The sequence below is a fragment of the Phasianus colchicus genome, chromosome 2 (genome assembly GCF_987193195.1).
Source record: "Phasianus colchicus chromosome 2, bPhaCol1.hap1.1, whole genome shotgun sequence".
Lineage (NCBI taxonomy): Eukaryota > Metazoa > Chordata > Aves > Galliformes > Phasianidae > Phasianus > Phasianus colchicus.
The window spans coordinates 80,279,404-80,299,229 of NC_143437.1; the positions used below are offsets into that span (position 1 = coordinate 80,279,404).

At 37.3% G+C, this 19,826-nt stretch overlaps 1 protein-coding gene across 5 annotated transcripts in view; it reads right to left on the bottom strand.

Annotated features, from left to right (window-relative positions):
• Window positions 1-2,114: 2,114 nt before the first annotated feature.
• SENP6 (SUMO specific peptidase 6) overlaps window positions 2,115-19,826 on the bottom strand; it is an 82,725-nt gene continuing 65,013 nt past the window's right edge. For 4 of the 5 annotated variants that reach the window (XM_090136130.1, XM_090136132.1, XM_090136129.1 and 1 more), the window contains 11 exons: window positions 16,742-16,968; window positions 16,032-16,138; window positions 15,827-15,943; window positions 14,853-14,975; window positions 14,526-14,618; window positions 12,667-13,100; window positions 10,135-10,238; window positions 8,337-8,425; window positions 6,612-6,680; window positions 6,382-6,532; window positions 2,115-4,676 (listed from right to left, as the gene is read on the bottom strand). In XM_090136130.1, coding sequence (XP_089992256.1) covers window positions 4,467-4,676; window positions 6,382-6,532; window positions 6,612-6,680; window positions 8,337-8,425; window positions 10,135-10,238; window positions 12,667-13,100; window positions 14,526-14,618; window positions 14,853-14,975; window positions 15,827-15,943; window positions 16,032-16,138; window positions 16,742-16,968 — 1,724 coding nt within the window. In that variant the 3' untranslated portion in view covers window positions 2,115-4,466. The remainder of the gene's footprint in view (window positions 4,677-6,381; window positions 6,533-6,611; window positions 6,681-8,336; window positions 8,426-10,134; window positions 10,239-12,666; window positions 13,101-14,525; window positions 14,619-14,852; window positions 14,976-15,826; window positions 15,944-16,031; window positions 16,139-16,741; window positions 16,969-19,826) is intronic. The other variant, XM_090136131.1, reaches the window with a different exon arrangement.

Consider the following 19,826-nt stretch of genomic DNA (forward strand, 5'->3'; position numbering starts at 1 on the left):
TTCTCTGAAGCGGTCTCCTCACAGATTACATGGGAACAGATGCACAGCTGCACAAGTAGGGCTCCCCTCAACCACACAGGTATTTGGTCAACTTACAACAAAAGAGAACCTGGCCCAGTTATTCAAATTTGCAAATGTAATCTAAATCTGTGGTATAGCACAAAATGGACACATATAAAATGTGGATTTTATTATTCCATTAGGAGAAACCATTTACTTGGAAAAGGATATGCAGTTTTTTTGTTCTTCATGATATATATAAATCTTATTTTTAAAATAGAAATGGTATTTTTTCTTCTCACTCCTGAATTATTTATCACTCTATACTGATTCTGGTTTATGCTGGTATTTTGGTACGCACTGTTTTGGGGGTAAAGCCATACACCAAAGAACTGAGAACTTAATTACAGAACCCAATAAAATAAGGAGTGATGTAGGAAGAAATACATAAGCAAGGTAAGCTCCTTTACATACCAAGTAATCACAGTAAATCTCATATTTACCAGAATTTGGATACATCTTAATCCACAGAACCTTCTGTTCACGTGTATTCATATAGAACATAGTTCACATATACTTTAAGTATCATATATCACAAGAAGTGCTGTTTACTTCCCTTTGGGAAGCATGAGCTGAGAGCCCAAATGGGGATAAAAAAAGGATCTAGGAAAGAAATACCTTGGCTGATTGAATGTAGGTTATAGCTGGCAACTTGTCACAGAAGCGAATCCTGAAGGTATGGTGTACATTACTGAGTTTCCCTTTGTAATCACAGGGCTGCATGAATCTACATGCAAATTTGTCAGAAGTGAAGCAAAATCTCGCCTGTCAGAAAACTACAACAAACCACAACAAAGAAAGCAGTCCTTTTACATATTACATCCTCGGTAACCAGACTGGATCCTACAGAACAGACACCTTTTATCACATCGTTCTTTGAGCACAGATAGCCAAGATAAATGCAAATGATTTAGTTCTAAGATAAGGTGGCAAAGGGAAATAAAATAGCTGTTACCTCATTGTTACTGTTGCAAAGTTATAGTTCCTAACATCAGTTCCCCTGTGACTGCCAGAAATAGACAGGAAGAGTCAAAAAACTTCGGGAGGCTGAGAGCCTCTGTGAATTCAAGCACACAGCACAGAGGTTTTGTACTGAGTACGTGGAGCTGAAGGATAACAATGCAAGGCTTTAATCAGTGACTGGAAATGCTTTCATTTTAAAAAATCCAAGAAATAAAATACAGTGAATCTGCAAACTACGGAAGCTGCTGCTGTTTGCTCAGCAGAGAAGTTCACTTGTTTCCAGAGGAGCTACATTAACAGGAATCAAATGCAAAAGTTCCTTATTCTCCTGTTCTACTTTATGAGCTTACCATACAGTGACAAATTAAATGTGTATATATATATATATATATATATATATATATATATATATATATATATATATATATAATTACATGGTTTCCTCATCATGGTAAAGTTTCCTTGATTTTTCAACTCTTTCTTTGATGAGCGTTTTAGAAAATATGTTCTTCCAAGACAGGATTGCAGCGTACCCATAGCAATGAACTGAGCAGTCCCTGTAGGAGCCTCTGCTCTTCAGATGGCATGCTCAGTTTTTTCAGCAAGGAAAAACAATGTCTCGAGGGACTGCTGAGATAGCTCTTCTACTTTTGCAGCTAACCTGCAAGCGTGCACCAGAAGCACATCCATTTTTCATGCTAAGTAATCTAAAACTTCTAAAGGAACTCTTAAGTGTTATTCTATCCAATGTGAAAAACAATACAGAGATACATTTAATTAGGTAGGAAGCTGATACCCTGTGCTGCAGAATACAGCTGCACTACTCAATGCATTTGCGATCTGAAGTTTTATAAGGAAATAAAACTTACAACTTTCCTCAAAGTGTATTTGTTGTCATAAAAGCATTTAGACCCCTCCCTGCTAATGTCTGAATAGATCTGATTCAGGAAAGTCAATGTTAAAACTCCTTGTTAGATTGCAGAACAGTATCGTAGCTAATCCCTATGGAATGAACAAATGCCTACAAAAAGCACACATAGCAGTGAACTATTTAAATCAAGGCAGCAACATTTTAAAAAAACTCATTCTTCTCTTTTTTTTCTATTAACATCACATTTTATTAAAAAAATAAGTTTCCTGTATTTAACATGTAAATTAGCTTGCTGTATATGACTGAGGATCTTAAGACCTTTAACATTATAAGATAATAAATCAAACACCTTCTTCACAGCTTTGAAAATTGGGAGGGAGGAAGATGAGGACGACAGGAAAGAGGAAGGAAAAGGAGGAATCACCAGGCCATTCCTACCAAGAGAACCAAATAGTTCCACATCAAATTATGAACCTGCATCACAAACGTCAAGAATAAGGCAAACTATCATACTGACCAAATTTGGATATACTCCATACCATGAGAACATGTAACAGGGGGAAAATCTTAACTGAGAATACATTCCACTTGCAATTGTCTCTGCATTTCCAGGAAATTACTTTCCTCTCTGCAAGCCATCACTGATTCATGTGTATTTGTAAAGAACTATTCCAATACATTAGTTGTACTGAGAGCACACAAGACACCGCAGGGAAACAATCTAAAGTTATTTTAGAACTTATTTCCTTTATTTCATTTTTACGGCAAGAATAGTAGACTAATTCCACGGCAGAAATAACTCCTACACGTGTCCCTTACACATTTAATTTGTAAACCAGAAGACTGCCCCCACATAATATGAACAAGAAACCCATGTAGGAGTCATCTGTAAGAGACATGCGGTGCTTACATATGCATGGGGACCAGAGTCTGCGTATGAAGAGATAAAGGAATGAACAAGTCCTCCCCAGATCCCATGAGTCACCTGTGCAAAAAGTTAACAGCCCATGGCTGCATTGCTCTATGTGCAATCACTGCCTCAGTGAGTAAACTCAGTTTTAGAAATGCCCTGGCAGTAATGTCATTAGCAGCCACATTTTCAGGGTTCAGGGAGAATGGAAAGTCATGGAGAAACCTCAAGCACTGGGGCTTCAAGTACACTTGATCTCATGTATAAAAACTGGTCTTGGGTTACACAGTTCAGCTAAGGAAGTCTCTGCTGCATCTGTTGAGGAGAAGGGAATCACAAATTACACTCCCAGTAGAACCAGAAGAGAAATCCTGTGTCCAAGGAAGGATAGAAGGCCCCTCTCTAACTGTGAGAGACTCCGTCCCAGAAAGGGACAGCTTCCAGCTTGCTTCAGAGACATCTAAACTAGCAGCAGACTGGATATACATCTCTTTGTAAAAGCCACTTCTTATTTTACTCATTTGAATACCAAAGCCTTTTTAACATGGATAAAAGGCTGTTTGCACTATAAGCAACAATGGCATTTTAAACTATTTTAAAATCAAAATGCACTGGAAATATCCAAACAAATCCCAGCATTAGTCTGAATAAACAAGCAAGCAATGAACACTGGTATTTTGGTTTGGGTTTTTTTTTTTTTTTTTGAGTGGATATTACAAAAAATAGTAATCATACACTTTTTTTTTTTTTTAAATGTTCATTACTTAGATAAAGCACATATGAATGTAACATTCAGAATTGTAACATAGAAAATGTAATGTGGGCAATCTGCTATTCCAAGTACACTTACCAAAATACAATTTTATAATGAAGAAAGTCTCAAAATACACCTGTACAACAATTGGGATCCACAAAATATGATTTAATAGTATCACTCAAGATCACTTCATTGAAACCACTTTTATAATACTGTTTGAATAGTAATCTCTGGTCAAAGAGCATTCTCCCCCCTTCCCCTAGCCCGTCCCACTAAAGCAAGTGAGGAATTTTAATTGCAACGTGTATCTTTTAAAATCCCAAATCTGAAGCAGTCCTATTAACTATTACACTGCCTACACTTAGATACTGCGAGGATGGGAATCACCCTCTCTGAGGCCATGGTACACTGAGACACTTACCCATATTACTGTTTGTAGCGCAAGCAGAATAATCTTGTAAAGGGCAACTAAATAGGGTCAAAATATGAATTATCTTTCTACCAAATCATTCGCTACGTGTTACGTAAGCCTGTAACATTACAGCTTTACTGAAAAAGAAAAAGTTAACCATTTTATCCTATAAATATTTTCTTTATTTGCTTTATGTTTAGAAGTTGCTATTTAAGTTCTATTAACAGAAATACATAACAAAAGCTCCCTAACAAGTGGAAAAAAAGTAATTACAAATGCTGAAAAAGTTGGCCTCATTAACATATGTACAGACTTGCTTACTTAATACACATCTTTGTGGAAATTAAATCATTTTATGACACACATTTATACAGGCATTAAACATTCCCAAGTAACTTTGAGCAGAGAATACGTCAAATCTTTATTTAGTCTGGGCAGACAAAACGCATATTTCAGTTTTGATTGTGGAGCTAACATGCAACAGATACAACATTCAGTCTGAGCTGCTGTTGAGAAGTTGTTCTGTTTTTTCCTGCAAAGATCTTTCTGCTGAAGCTGGGTCCTTCTGTCCCTTCTTGTCTTTGTTCTGCTGTTCCTGCAGCTTCAGGATGATTTTTCGTATTTCTTCTCTTTTGGTTTTCATTCGCGGGCGTGGAAACCAGTCTGTTAAGTTCATTGGTAGCTCAAAACTCAGAATAGGATTCTGAAAAGAAAGTTGGTTTGGATATTAAAGCGAGGAGTTATGACCTAAAGAGACTGGAAAGAACCAGAGTGGGAAAATGGGCGTTCTTCCCCACCTCGTTCCCTCAGCATGAAACAAAATATGTATGGTTTGCATCCTTTCTACATGTACAGTCAAGGTCATAACAAACCAAGTTTCAGCACGCACCAGCACAGCGTTCACCGTAAGGCACCAACACAGCGTTCACCGTAAGGCACCAACACTGGAAGCAGCACCGCCCACCCCTCCCCGGCAGTCCCGCCGCGGCCACACCGGCACGAGCACGCCCCGCCACAATGGCGCCCGCCCCCGCCGCGGCACCACAGCGCCCCCAGGCGGCCGCCGTCGGAGCCGAGCGGCGCTGAGGGCGGGAGGCCTGGCAGGCTGCGGGCAGCCGACAGCGCGCACCCGGTTACACCGCGTGCCGTCTCAAACCTTGTGAAGCCTTGGCTTTACAAATCCCTACGCGTCGTCACTGCTATCATTAAAACGAAGTTGAAACTGAAATCAACCCACAAACACCCCATTTTACACATTAAAATTCAGCTTGCAGAGCTGCTGAAAACGTGTGAAACTTGACAGAATTTTTCAAATACAAGCTGAAATTATTAATTCAGTAAGCATAAGACAGCCAAGCACTGTTCAGCAGGTGTAGGCTTTACATCCCCGTTCAGGTCACTGCTGAGAACACCCTGCTCCTCACTATCTGACACATCTCTGGGCACGCGCAGCTGCCTCACCCTGCAAGAGCACGCAAGACAGAGCCAGCTGCCCGAATTCTGCAGCCGGTTTGCAAGAAGGAAAGGTGCAAGATTCTCCAAAGGTGGCTGCTCCACATAAACTCTGTGTACAGAACAGAAAGCTCTCTAGGGCAACTGTAAGCTCTAAAGAAAGGGAAGAGTGTATTAAATGTTTGGGCTTCATTTTGTACACATATACTCTTAAAGCCTTGCTGCTTTCTCATTAAAGTATGAACAAAGGGAGAGTTTGAGGACTAAAAAGTTACGGGTTTTCTCAGGAGTAGGAACAGTACTCAAAAGCACTACGGACTATAAGCAGGCTTAGTGCCCCATTCAGGCAACATGGATGCTCTGCTTCTCCTCCCAGCCCACACCTGACAGAGCTCTGCCCTCCACTTCTAAGAGGAGCTTCAACTTGAAGGCTGAGATAGTTAAAGTAAATAAAAGTTTATCCATTTCCTTCAAGAGAATTAAGATTTCGCTTCTAACTGTAGTGACTTTCATGCTTTAATGAAAGCTTAGAAAGTCCAAACTAGCTGTGTTATGTTAATGAATGTATTCAGTCACCTTTCTCAGGTGAAAAACAACAAGCTTTTTTGTACCACACCTTTGTTTTAGTTTCTGAACTCAAATGTGAACACTTTTTGTGTAATTCTAAAGGCACTGTAACAACACAAAGGAAATCTCTCAAAATATTTTCTGAATGTTTTCTCAGAAAATTCCACGGCTTTCGATACCTGGTATGTATGTGCAACTAAATACAGTAAGTAGTTTATTTTCCAGGAAGTATTTCTTATTATGTTAACATTTAAATTATTTTCTAATGCATAATCTACTACACAGCTGTAAAAGCTACACCAAAGAACCTTTTAAAATTATAAAAATTTTAGCAGGATACACTTGATTGTTGCAGGAGACAAAACAAGCAACTACATAAATACACATACCTCAAAAAAGCTCTCTACATACTGCAGTATGTACACTCCACAGTCACTGAAGTTGTTTTGTTGTGGCACTTTGGGGTTGGAACCTTTCACGACATCTTTGGAAAAGCTTCTTTTATTGCCTTTCCTGACCTCCCATTCTACCTCTAAATACCTATGACAAAAGACCATAAAAATTAAAACTTTTTTTTTTACTTGCAGAATTTTGCAGAAATCACAGACATGAAACTTACTCCCTTAGTGTTTTCACGACATTTGACCGGGAAGGGCCTCTCAGTGAGTCCATAAGCAAAATGCAGGGCCTATGAGAGAACACAGTATTTTACAGCAGCTCAGAAAACACAGCGTTAAACAGCTACCAATAAAATTATTTGTGGCGTGACCTTGAACAAATCCAGTTCTATTTTAAATACTATTAAAGTTTTGCTGTACTGCCATAATCCCCTAACGGATAGCTAGATGCAAAGCTGAGTTATCTTTAGATTTAACTATACACAAGTACAGAGAACTTCAGAACTCACTTAGAGAATTCTAGCACTGTCAGACCGAAGCCATTGGTTACAGGCAAAATCTAGTTACCTAAAAGCCCTGAGGTGTCTAGTGCTATTTTAGATACACAAGGTATCTGGGACATCTGCAGGAGGCAAAGAGGCAAAGAACCCACAGACATCCTTCTGGAGTAGCAGCAGGAGGACAGAACAGTCTACAGCACCTACAAACACACTAGATTCATTTGCTCAAGCAGTGATTCCAATTACTGAACTACTGAATCTAAAATGCATACCAGATAGTTACCTATTAAACACCATACTTGAAAGACTTTAGAAAAATAATGCAACCAACCAAACATGCTCTCTAGAACTCAGCCAGTTTGAATGCTTTCTTGTAGACTTGCATCACTCGGTCTAAAAGATATTGTCTTGGCAGTAGACGTGTAATGCTTAAATTGTATCAGTCATCTTAAAATGCAGCAGTTGGATTTATGCATCAGAGCAAACTCATTCCAGAACTCAGAATCTCAGCATTAGATGTAAGGCATATTTTAAGGGATAGATACAGATTACTTTTCACAAAGCTCTTTCTTTTTTTTTTTCCCCTAATAATAATATACATATGTATTCACAGAATATGTTCTTTATGAAAACTGGAGACTAGTACATTCAGGCTAATTATATGTATGCATTTATGAATAGGTTTGTTTTATGTGTAAATTATTTTAAACTTAGAAAGATTTATGTAAGCAATATTCTTTTAGAACACACGATCCAATTTTTTTTTTTTTAAGGAGGGGGAACAATATGGGGAGTGGAACTGAAATCCTTGTCAAAGGAATTTTCTTTTTCATATAGAAGAAATTTAAAACTATGGTAACAGTGAAGTATTAAAGTGCCCTTAATGATTTGCCATATCTGAGTGTCAGAGATCTTCAGAAGGTTCGTGTTTGGATTGGTGGAAAGTATTACGTACTGATAATTCATCATCAGCATGGGAAAATTTAGCTAAAATATGATTGGAAGTTCATAGCACTATCAAATATTCTTAAAGCTGGTAACAAAGGTGGATTTTTACTCCTTCGTTACAATGCATCAAGTACACCACCTACACATTTCATATGCTAAAAATTATTCCCACTTTCCTGTACTGAGTGGCCACAAAGTTTTGATTCAGTTTTAACTTCAGTACAGCTTTATTTTAAAGAAATTACTCTTTCTGCAGGAATTTAAGTGCAAGATATGGACAGCCTCATTTGAAGAAACAATCTTCACTTGCATGAAGCAGTACAGATGATGATACTACAAAGAAGAGAAGGTTCCTTCAAAGATAAATAAGTGCTGGCTAAACTGCCCGAAGAACTATGTATGACCATCTCCCATAATTACAGTCTTAAATTTCATAAACTTATAAGATTTTAATTTTCCAAATATCTTAATAACCGTTACAACTGTTTCACTACTTACTGTTTGCAGATAGTAGGCTTTAGGTGCCACTGTCCCATTTCTGAATTACAGCTGTCATCTAGAAGGCCACCATCATCACTACTGTCTTCCTACAAAAGCAACATATTTATAGGTGTTTTAAAGTTCATACTATTTTTCGAACAGTTTCAAAAAGGAAGTATTGCTGTTCTTTCCATTTTTAGTCAAGACAAATAAAATCTAGTTTAATAAAGAAGTAGTAGCTTTCATTGAAAACCACTCAGTATTTGCATTACCATCTTTTAGTCTCTCTCAAATCCATGCTGGAAAGACACAGAGTGAATGATGCTATTTATGTAATTATCATTGAAACTAGAAAAAAAAAAAAAAACAAACAACAGCTACTGACATTTTCTAAAGTGCTGACCTAAAAGCAGTGCATCTCCCTGCAGGTTATAATCCATATTTTAAGTATTTTCCCTTCCTAATGATTACTAGGAATTTTTCTGGTGATTTTATGTGCACTTTTAGAAGGAATGAGACAAAATCTACAACAAACTCAGAAAGTTTGGATTCCTGCTCCAGAATCCACCAACTTGGTCCTCCAGGCAAGGGAAATCTGAAGGGAAAACGAAACGATATAACTGCATGTTGCAAAACTGACATGCCACAAACCTGAGAGAATGTTCTTTCAACTTCTGATTTCAATACTGATTGCTGATTTCCTACTCTACAGAGCTCACTATTACTACCACAGACCATTGCATTCAGGGACAGAGATGCTTTCCAAAACCACAAACTACCATATCAGCATGGCTGGTGAACTTGCTTCTTTACTAACAAGCAGGATCCTATGACCAAAATCCTCATGTTACACCATTAAGATTTTATCACATTAGACAACACCTGCCTAGTTCCTAATCCATCTGTTTCTGTTGCAGCTTCAACATAATTTTTGGCAGATATGAAGGTGCATTCAACCTGTCCCGGTTTAACATTTCTATACTTGCTTTGTGCATTTGGGAAGGTATCAGTGACAGCTTCAGCCTGAGCTAAGTTCTAAGCTACACTGAAACCTGGGAACTTGGCATCTTACCATCCTCTCAAGGAACACAGCTGACACAGCTAAGAAATAAGAATTGGTATCAAGAATAATTGCTTTCATCACTGCCTATATGCCATTTATTTCAGCTTTGAAGAACCCTACTCATCATTCTCCATATTGAACTTACACTGTATAAGAAATAGGGCTATGGAATCACATGCTCATGTCCTCATACAACCGAATCAATGACGGACACTGAATGATCTTGTGGACTTTACAAATGTCTAAAATCTAAGTCTTTTTATGTGAACAAGAGCACTGCCTGATTATAAAACCATTTGTTTAAGCATGATTCAGAAAAGCACCAACTAAACTGAACAGCAGAGTAACATCACCTTATAAATATGTCTATTTACGTCCATAAAATGCAATTGAAATAACAGTAACTTGTTCTTTGGTCTGCTAGGTAAACATGGGAGCTGGGGAGATGAGAAAGCTTTCATTTTCAGAATTTCCACTTAAACCATCATGTAATACTGTCGCTATGCACAAGACTCACAGCATTAAATGTAGGATCAGTACAGCAGTTTCCTGATAGTTTAAAGAGTGAATATACAATTTTATTGTCAGCTAATTTGTAATTTTTTTTTTTTTGGTAAAGTAATCAGTGTTTTGGATCTGACATTTGTAAAGATATCTAGCTTTAGACAACAAACATTTACAATATATATACTGCCCATTCAAAACAGAACACAATATTTTGCATTTCCTAAATAAAATTGCTGAATATTTTACCTGATTATCTTGCTCTTCAGAAAAATCTATAAGCTCATCTTCATTTAATTTACCACCATCAGCTGAGTCTTCACTGTAGTTTAGCCTGATTTTGTGCAATCCATCTGTACAAATCACAGACAGCAGAATTGTACATTTAAACATCAAATACTACATCATCACTGACAGCCAAAATAATTTTAAATACCTCAAATTATCTAAGAGTTGCTCACAATGACTGTGATACATCTGGAGAGCAGCATTTTACACACATATATAAACCAAAAGTGAGAAGTTTCTTTTAAGTAACACAGAAAAGGCAATCACTGTCTTCCTATACTACCTTTTAAGTCCCCAGAAGGCACGTTGAAGGGAAAACTAATGAACTAAGTGAACATAAGTGATAAATACGTATCTCACGTCAGCGAAACTTGGTATCTTCAGAATAAAACCTTTCCTAGAAAATAGCTGTATAACGTATCTAAACCATCTCAAACTTAAAATTGTTATTCCTTTTGGCACTGAAGTAATAGTATCCTATCAGTTACTAAAGAAAACCAGATCTCTGTAAGAACAGTAAATAGGACAATGAGCTAGCTAGAAAATCACAGAAGATCTGCATTTGTTGAAGTTTGGAATGAGGTTACTAGTGGATTTCCATAGGGACAAACTTTGAAATTAATCTTACTCGCTATCTTTGAATAGACCTTAGTGAAGAAAATAGGCCATATATAATGGAGTGACATACTGCTGACAGTCCTAAAAAATAAGAATTGGTATCAAGAATAATCACAGATCATATAAAGAAGAATTGGATGACCCTTCTATGTTGATCAATAAAAAGGGGGTTAGTTAAGTAATAAAATATAAAAATTTTGGATTGCCTCTTCAAAATTATTTTGGCATCCATGTCTACTGACTTACAAGTCCAACACCAAAACACATTTTGAGATCAAAACTTGCATGTTTAGGCCACCTATAGTAGGCAACTATGGTAAAGACCATAAACAGTGTAGCTACTCAACTGAACAACTACTCTGTGCCTGTTTTAAGGGTGAGAGGAAGAGCCCTCTTGGTTTCACTGAGTATATTATCAAGCTATATATAGCTGGTGCCTTTTGAGATACCCTACGATATCTAGCACATACATATGGGTTTGGCAGAGTCAAGAGCAATAGCAGAAAGCTGGACAGAATATCCAAGATCTACATCCCCATCTTCCATCTGACTGCAATAGGAGTTTAAGTTCACAGTGCATCTAAATTTAGCTCCCTAAGCATATGCTTAGTGTCAATCTCAAACTGAACCTCGCTCTTGAACCATGACAGTGACCAATAAGAATGTCTGCGTTAATCAAAGGGTACATCACCTGCCCTAGCTGGGAAAGGAAGTCCAGGTGTTTTAGTCTTTGACACAATGACCACCAGTTAGGCAGCAATACAATGCAGGCATTAAAAAGGAAAAAAACCCATAATCCTAGAAAAACCGTATTTCATGAAGAACATACTCACTAGTTACAGACAAGTAACAACAGTATCATCCAAGATAGATAAGTTAACATACAGTAGTGATACCATATACTGTAATAATTGCACAGAATGAAAAAATCAATTTAAGCAAGATCAGCTCCTCCTCTCCCTACCCACAAAAACAAAAAAGAGCTTCTAGAAGTGACAATGTTATCATAGAAGAAGAATAAACTATCTGTGAATAAGTTTTGACTTGAAAGCAGGAAAGGGTTTATACCCAAAGATACGGAAGTTACAGCGGTCTGCAGTATACAGAATAGACCATATGATTGATAAGCCTTTATGGACTTTGTCCTAGAAACTAGACAACTATTTACTATACGTAAATTAAGTCAGTAGGAGTGCTATCAATGCCTGGCATACAAGTTTTCTCACCATCAGATATTCTGTACTTCACATCTCAAGGATCCAAACCTTCTTTATTTTGTCTTTAAAATTATGTCAGTTACTTTGGTACAAATGCTGCTCTAGATGACTGCAACTACTGGTAACAGCCTCTAAAGAAATGATGCATGGAGAAAGTCTCTCTAAATGCAACAAGGAAGGCATGTGCTTGTTGTTTTTTGCTGTTTTCTTGTTTAAAATTTTCTTCTCAGTCTTTCTACATGCCTTCATCAGGACATTAAAGAACTTAACTGTTGAAGCAATACCTCAAATGCTAGAAAACACTAAGGTTCATCTTAATTCAACTGCCCCTTATAGATACATTATGAGGGTTAATGGTCTAGTTTTTTCTTAATTTTGGTTTCATCTGATTCAAAGCAAGTGACATTGAGAAAATATTTTGCATGAAAAAGTGTCACGTAACTGACAAATTCATCTCCCGTATCTCCAGTCTTATGTGCCAAGAACTGAATCAACAGTCACAAAACAATTTATACACAATGACTATAAATTACTTATACTGCAAGCAATCCAACCTGAATCACATAAGCTTTCAATGTTTACGCAACTGTAAATATAGTAATAGATATGAAGCTTTCAATTTTTTCATTAAAATACGTACATTTTTATGATAACATACCCATAGATTGGCTAGCAGTTGTGAATTCACCCTGTATACCATTTTCATCTGGAGTCCTATGGTCCAGTCTATGGCATGCTGATTCAACAGTATTAGGTTCTTCCACATCAGTGTCTATTTGATTTAGTTTTTTGAAACCACTTTTTACCCTACAAGGACTTCTTCTACAACATGAAGACTCACTGTCCTGCGTTTCAGTGTTTGAATCAGTTAAAGCTGTATTATATTTTTTGGTCAATGTCTTCTTTGCTGTGGATTTAGAAGGCGAGTTTTGCGTATCCAACTCATTTGGTAAAGGAGATGGTGTGTTGCTCTCTCCATCGGAAGAGGAAGATTTTATCTGTGTTGCAGCATTTTCATGGTAGTGGGGATTTGGTTCATATTTGGGTTTCTCTAAGCCAGGAAAACAGATTACAGCCAAAAACCAGTGGGCACTGCAAAGAAAAATACTTTATTAACTAGCAATTACATTGATGCTGTTAAATCTTAAAGCTGGTAAAAAGAAAACAAAATGCTGTGCACACACATGCACACACAAAAATGAATCCCGCTTCTCACAGTCAAAGATAGACTGTAATAGCTGTTCACTTTTCTGAGCAGGTTCTACTCAAGCCTTCAGAGTTTTCTGTTAAGGTAGGATCATTCCATGTAAGCAGTCACTAACAAATGTATTAATATGATGCAGTTAGCAGAGAACAGGTGCTAAGTATTATTTCAGTTTGATCACCATTTATATCCATCTTTTTCTCCTTTGAATAAAAACTTATTTCTTTTTGAATATTTATCACAGTAAGAATTAAACTGCAGAGTTCATGCTTTATGGTTGTATCAAGTTTTCAAGAATTTTGTAATTCCTGGTAAAAGCAGGAAACTGAACAGTGACATGCTCCTGTTGTATATGACACTTTCCATTGTTAAGTGAAGAAAAAAGAGAAGAAAAAGATGGTATTGCTATCACCTCAACTTTGTTGTCCTATTCACCCTTCACAGAACTACAAGGAAGAGAACTGACATTATAACACTTTCAGGTCAAATACAGTAATATACCGTAACTCACAATAACATAGAAAGTAAGTTTTGTCCCACTTTCATCCTTACATTCTTGCCATTTCAGACTTGACTGACTTGCCTCTCAAACAGAAATGAAGCAGCACAAAATTCAGGAATTGTGGCATTGAAAGTACACCTACACTGACCCTATTTAGAAATTTTCTGAAGGCTTTCTGATTTCCTGTACCAATTATCAAAACAGAATCTAGCTGATGAAATCATACTTCAGTGTGCTTCAGAAAAAAGTAGCTAAAATGCATGTCTGACATATTAAAAAGTTAGTTAGATGACTATGAAGCCCGAATTCCATCAGAAGGCAATGGCAATTAAAGTAAATGGCCTTTCAAAAGCAATAAGTGAAGTATGGGTGCATTTTGATTTGAATGATTCACCACACCTAATTAATGAATTTATTGCAAAACCCTAGAATATGGGCAAATTCTATTAATATATACTTTCTCTACCAGTTAAGTAAACAAACTAGCTATTAACCTAGATTTAAAAAGAAAATAGCTTGTAACTTTAAGAACTAATTATTTCCACTGGAAACTTGAACAAGAATTGTACAACAAAGGACAGTGACATAGTTTACTCATGGCCAAGTCACACATTTCATTCTTAAGCTAATTCTTCCGTAGATTCATCCTTCCCAGGATGCAGTTCTTTGTTATTGCAGTTCTTTGAGTGAGACCATTGGAAAGACAAGTTTATTCTCTTCACTTTTGATTTCGTGTCACACTATAATACACCTTTCTATTTTAGAAAGCCTAAGCTTTTAGTGTATTCAGTAGTAAGGAATGTTTACTTACGCTTCATTAAGAGGAACAAAAATGAAATCTTTCTCAAAAATGTCAACGTGACGTGTCCACGTTTTTACTCGCCCATGTCGTTTTTGTTGTATTCTGAAAGAAGAAACACAAATGTGATTTGTGGGATGGTTTATTTGCATCAAAAGAATACCTTTCCTTGTATTTTCACATTAACTTTCACATGGTTTCTAAGAATTTTCAAGATATATTTTCTATTTGTTATAGGTCTGGATGTTTCCTAGTTCTGTTTGTATCACGATACTGTCTGTAAGAGTTTATCTTCATAGTATTCAGCTCTTTGTAATACAGACTTATCAAAAGGCTTACGAGAGGTTTGAAGTTTCATGAATATTTCTTCTTTCTCTTTGATTAAGGCGTTTGTAGAAGAATGAACTGAACACGTGTATTCTATCAGCATCTTCTTTTTTCAGTTTCTCAAGTACCAAATACCTAATTAATTAAAAAAAAGTGACAGAGGTGTTAACACATTGAATTTATCAGATGAGTAAAATGGACTGCCAAGAGTACAACTCCCACAAAATTGCTGCAGCCTCTGACAGAAGTGAAAAAGTTGTAACAGAATCAGGGCTATCTAACCATAGTATATTAACGAGTTCCTATCTGTGTCAGCATTTCAAGATATTAAGTGTTCTGCTAAAAAAAACAGAAAAAAGTTGCTCTGCTCTTGCTGTGTTTATTTTTACATTATGACAGAAATACAATTTTTCAACGAGTTTCTTACATACATATCTAGAAAAGATCTGTGTTTTGTAATTGAATCACTGAGCCTCTGAACACAGCCCAGACTGGTGCAATACTTTTTTTTCCACCTTCATCACCAAAATTGTACACACAGTCCTTATGCACAATATAAACATGGCAGGTATGTATGAACTTAATATGCTTCTAACATCTGTGACATCACTGACACAAAAAGATTAATTTATGTATTACGTTAATCAATAGAAATGAAGTTCAAGGGAACACAAATACTCTGGGGGGAGGAAAAACAAACAAACAAAAAAAAGCCCACAAACGCACTTAAAAAGGTAGTTAAAATTCAACTTCAGATGCAGAGAGATTTTAAGGAATCATTATTCCAAGTGAGAACAGTGTCACTGTCAAAAGAATGACATACCAAACAAACCAAAATTTCTACTAAAAGTACAAAACAACCTTTAAAATCAGCTACAGACAGTTGATGACCAAATGTTACTAAACGACTTAAGAAGTTTTAATGGCAGAATTTTTCAGTTTTCTAAGGAAAAGAATACTAAGTATTGATTTGAAATAAAACTTACTTTAAATAAAAATCAATAATAACATCATTTAAAAATTCTCCTTCATTTAGACAGTGGAGGTCTTCATTGGTCACAGAAATACCACCTTTAGCTGGAGGAGGTGGATAAACTATCAGCCTGAAATGAAAAAATACATTCAATAATTAATGTGAAGGATCAGAAAATAAAATCAGAAACAGTCACAAAGCAAATAAAAATATCTTACTTTTCTATGGGACCAATAAATACTGTATGTGGTTCTCCAATTTCTTCTTCATCATCAAAATATGGTAACTGTTTATTTCGCGGCTGCACTTTGGAGTCAGGAGCAACCTTATAAAAATAAAGCCAATATTAATTTGCAAATCATGCTCAAATTTATTAAAAAAAAAAATAGTAAAGCCTTGAGAAGTCCAGAGGTGTAGGACCCACTGCTTCTGAGAAGGACTTCAGTTTTTTTTTCCCCCTTCCCTGGTACATTATATTACAGTTATCCCTGTACTCATTTCTTGCAAAACCACAAAGCTTTCAAATTCCCTAAACATGTAGTTTTGTTTAAACGAAGCATTAATTAAATTTAACTATAGCACTGCAACCTAATTCTCATTGTAACACTGTATTTTACCAGTAGATGAATTTGGAGACAATTATGTTGTCTAATTATACTACCAATTCCTCATCCTTTAATCATTTTAAAATGACATTATTTGGGGATCAGCATGCAACCCTACCAGTAAACTAAACATATTAAGAACTATGAATGCACAGACTATTTCCCAGAGCCTCATAACCCCTTATAGACTATTCTGATGGTCCTCATAAAAAAAAGCAAGCAGGAGTTTTTGAGGTATTTGCCTAGAGACTAACACACTATCTTTAGTGTATTTGTAATCCAAATGATATAACAACTTTGTTCTAAAATGAAAATACAATTACATTTTTAATTTTGTTTTCTCTATGAGAAGGGCTTCCTTTGGAATTGTCTTCCAAGCATTTAGTAAATGCAACAAGTCTGCCATTGGCTTCTTCAAAGGAAATTTTCACAAAGAAGTCAGAAATATTATTTCTAATACCAATGTCAGTGATTATTTTTTCAAATATTGAGTTTGCATGAGGATCAAGGCCAGTTTCAAAAATTAAAATGATGTATTGTTCTTCTTGACCTAAGAAAAAGCAGAGAAAAAATTACTCATGTAGAAATGAAATAAAATGCCACATTTTTCAAAGATTTCAAAGAACCATGAGACAACACATGTATGCTCTCTGCTGACAACACATACATGCAGAAATAAACAGGTTTGCAGACAAACAGACAGCAATCCCTACTACTTACGTTTGACATGAGTATATTTAACTTCTGCCTTTAGGAATATTAAGTATTATGCCTTACACATAGAAGATATGCCGAATGCAAAGCCAAAACCTATTTCAAAATAAGAAATTACCTGCTAATTGAGAATAAACTCTGAGAACAATTTTTTTTTCTTATTATGGTTCCTACAATAACGTTTCAATACAATTACAGAAATTACATATTAAGCATAATTCCCTCTCCATATAGGAAGCAGCACACATTAACTTCTCAACAGAAGCACATTCATTCATCTGTGGAAACACAGAACTGATTTAGGAGTGTAGATAGGCTTTCATGTTCTCAATACTAGAAATTATCAGAAATAGTGACAAGTTGGGAAAAAAAAATCCTACTTTAACTGGAGGTAGCAAACAAATAGAATGCAAAATGTAAAACCACTGCTTAGAAACTACACTGAGAACAACACAAACAACAAGAACATTTTTGAGATGGCTTTTTCTAGATGTAAATGAGGAAAAAAAGCATGGTGTTTTTCCAAGTAGTGGATATAGAACTGTATACCACACATTACAAGTACTAAGTTCTAACAAAATTACTCTTGCTGATTCCAGGCACATATGATTTGAGTATGTAAAAAGTACAAAAGCCTATAATGGCAATTTCACAAAAGAATCACTTATTTTTTCCCTGATCAGATTTTGGTTACCATAGAAACAGAAATCTCTTAAGGTTCTTTGATTCGCTCACAAGAGAAAGAAAAAAAAAAAAAGAGAGAAGAAAAAGTATGCATCTGAACAAGGAGAGGAATGAGAGGAATTTAAACTGTCACTGATCAAAATCTTCACATCTTTCCACAGGAGAAGGGATATTACCACCTAGAATCAGAAAATCCCTGCTTTCAGCCCCTGTAATTTAACCAAACTAAAACTTATCTACCTCAGGTGAACAGTCTGGGAACAAAATACCAATACTCTCTCTTGATTACTTTTGCTACAGTGGTTTAGCTTCAACAGGTCAGCTTGGGCTACCCTTTTACCAGAAGTTGGGCAATGAGATCAGTTAGCTACCGTATGGATCCGAACTGCTCACATCAGCTGACAAATAAAAAGGCAGTAAGCCCCTAAAAAGAATGAATTTGGCACACAGTTACAGGAATAGTATTCAGGCTGCAAATTCCTGCCTCATGCAGTTGGCTAACTGCAGGGACCTATTTTTCTATAACAGAGGAGTTTCAGGCACTTGCATAACCATTTCCTATTCTTAACTCAGCATGCAAACCATTGTGAAAATATTATTCAGCAGCCTGCCTCCAAATTCACTGCATACCGAATTAAAGTGTCTAACCGGGTTTTGCTAAATCTTATTTTGTGAACTAAGCACCTGCTCGCTATTGCTTACATGGTTACAGATACAAGCTTCAAATCATTTCATCACTGAGAAAGCAAATGGCAACTGTGCTATCACAAGGTATTCATAAGTACCAAGTACTACAAAGCTGTTGTGAGAGAAAATAGCTCAGAGCCATAGTCTTAGAGGAAGAAGCTTGGGGTGGTAGAGAAAGAAAGGTTGAGACAGGGAAAAACCACAGAATCACTAAGGTTGGAAAAGACCTTCAAGATCATCCAGTCCAACCATCCACCTATCACCAATAGTACTCACTAAACCATGTCCCTCAACACAAAATCCAACCGTTCCTTGAACACCTCCAGGGACGGTGACTCCACCACCTCCCCGGGCAGCCCATTCCAGTGCTTGACCACTCTTTCAGAGAAGTAGCATTTCCTAATGTCCAGTCTAAATCTCCCCTGGTGCAGCTTGAAGCCATTCCCTCTAGTTCTATCACTAGTTACACGAGAGAAGAGGCTGACCCCCAGCTCAGTACAACCTCCCTTCGGGTAGTTATAGAGAACAAGAAGGTCTCCCCTGAGCCTCCTCCAGACTGAACAATCCCAGCTCCTTCAGCCGCTCCTCCTAAGGCCTGTGCTCCAGATCCTGCACCAGCTTTGTTGCCTTCTTTGAACCCGTACCAGGGCCTCAGTGTCTTTCTTGCAGTGAGGGGCCCAAAACTGGACACAGTACTCAAGGTGTGGCCTCACTAGTGGGGAGTATATGGGGACAATCACTTCCCTGATCCTGCTCACAACACTGTTTCTGGTGCCAGCCAGGATGCCATTGGCCTTCTTGGCCACCTGGGCACACTGCTGACTCATGTTCAGCTGAGCATCAATCAATACCCCCAGGTCCATTTCCTCTACGCAGTCTTTCAGCCACTCCGCCCCAAGCCTGTAGCACTGCCTGGGGTTGTCGTGGCCAAAGTGCAGGACTCGGCATTTGGCCTTGTTGAAACTCATCCCGTTGGCTTCAGCACAGCTATCCAGCCTATCCAGATCCCTCTGTAGGGCCTGGCTACCGCCAGGCAGTTCGACACTTCCAGCTAACTTGGTGTCATCTGCAAACTTACCGAGGGTGCACTCAATGCCCTCATACAGGTCATCAGTAAAGATATTGAAGAGGACAGGCCTCAGCACCGACCCGTGGGGAACACCACTCATGACAGGTCACCAGCTGGATTTAGCTCCATTCACTACCACTCTCTGGGCCTGGCCTTCCAGCCAGTTCCTTATCCAGCCAAGAGTGTACCTGTCCAAGCCATGGGCTGACAGCTTCTGCAAGAGAATGCTGTGGGAGACAGTGTCAAAGGCCTTG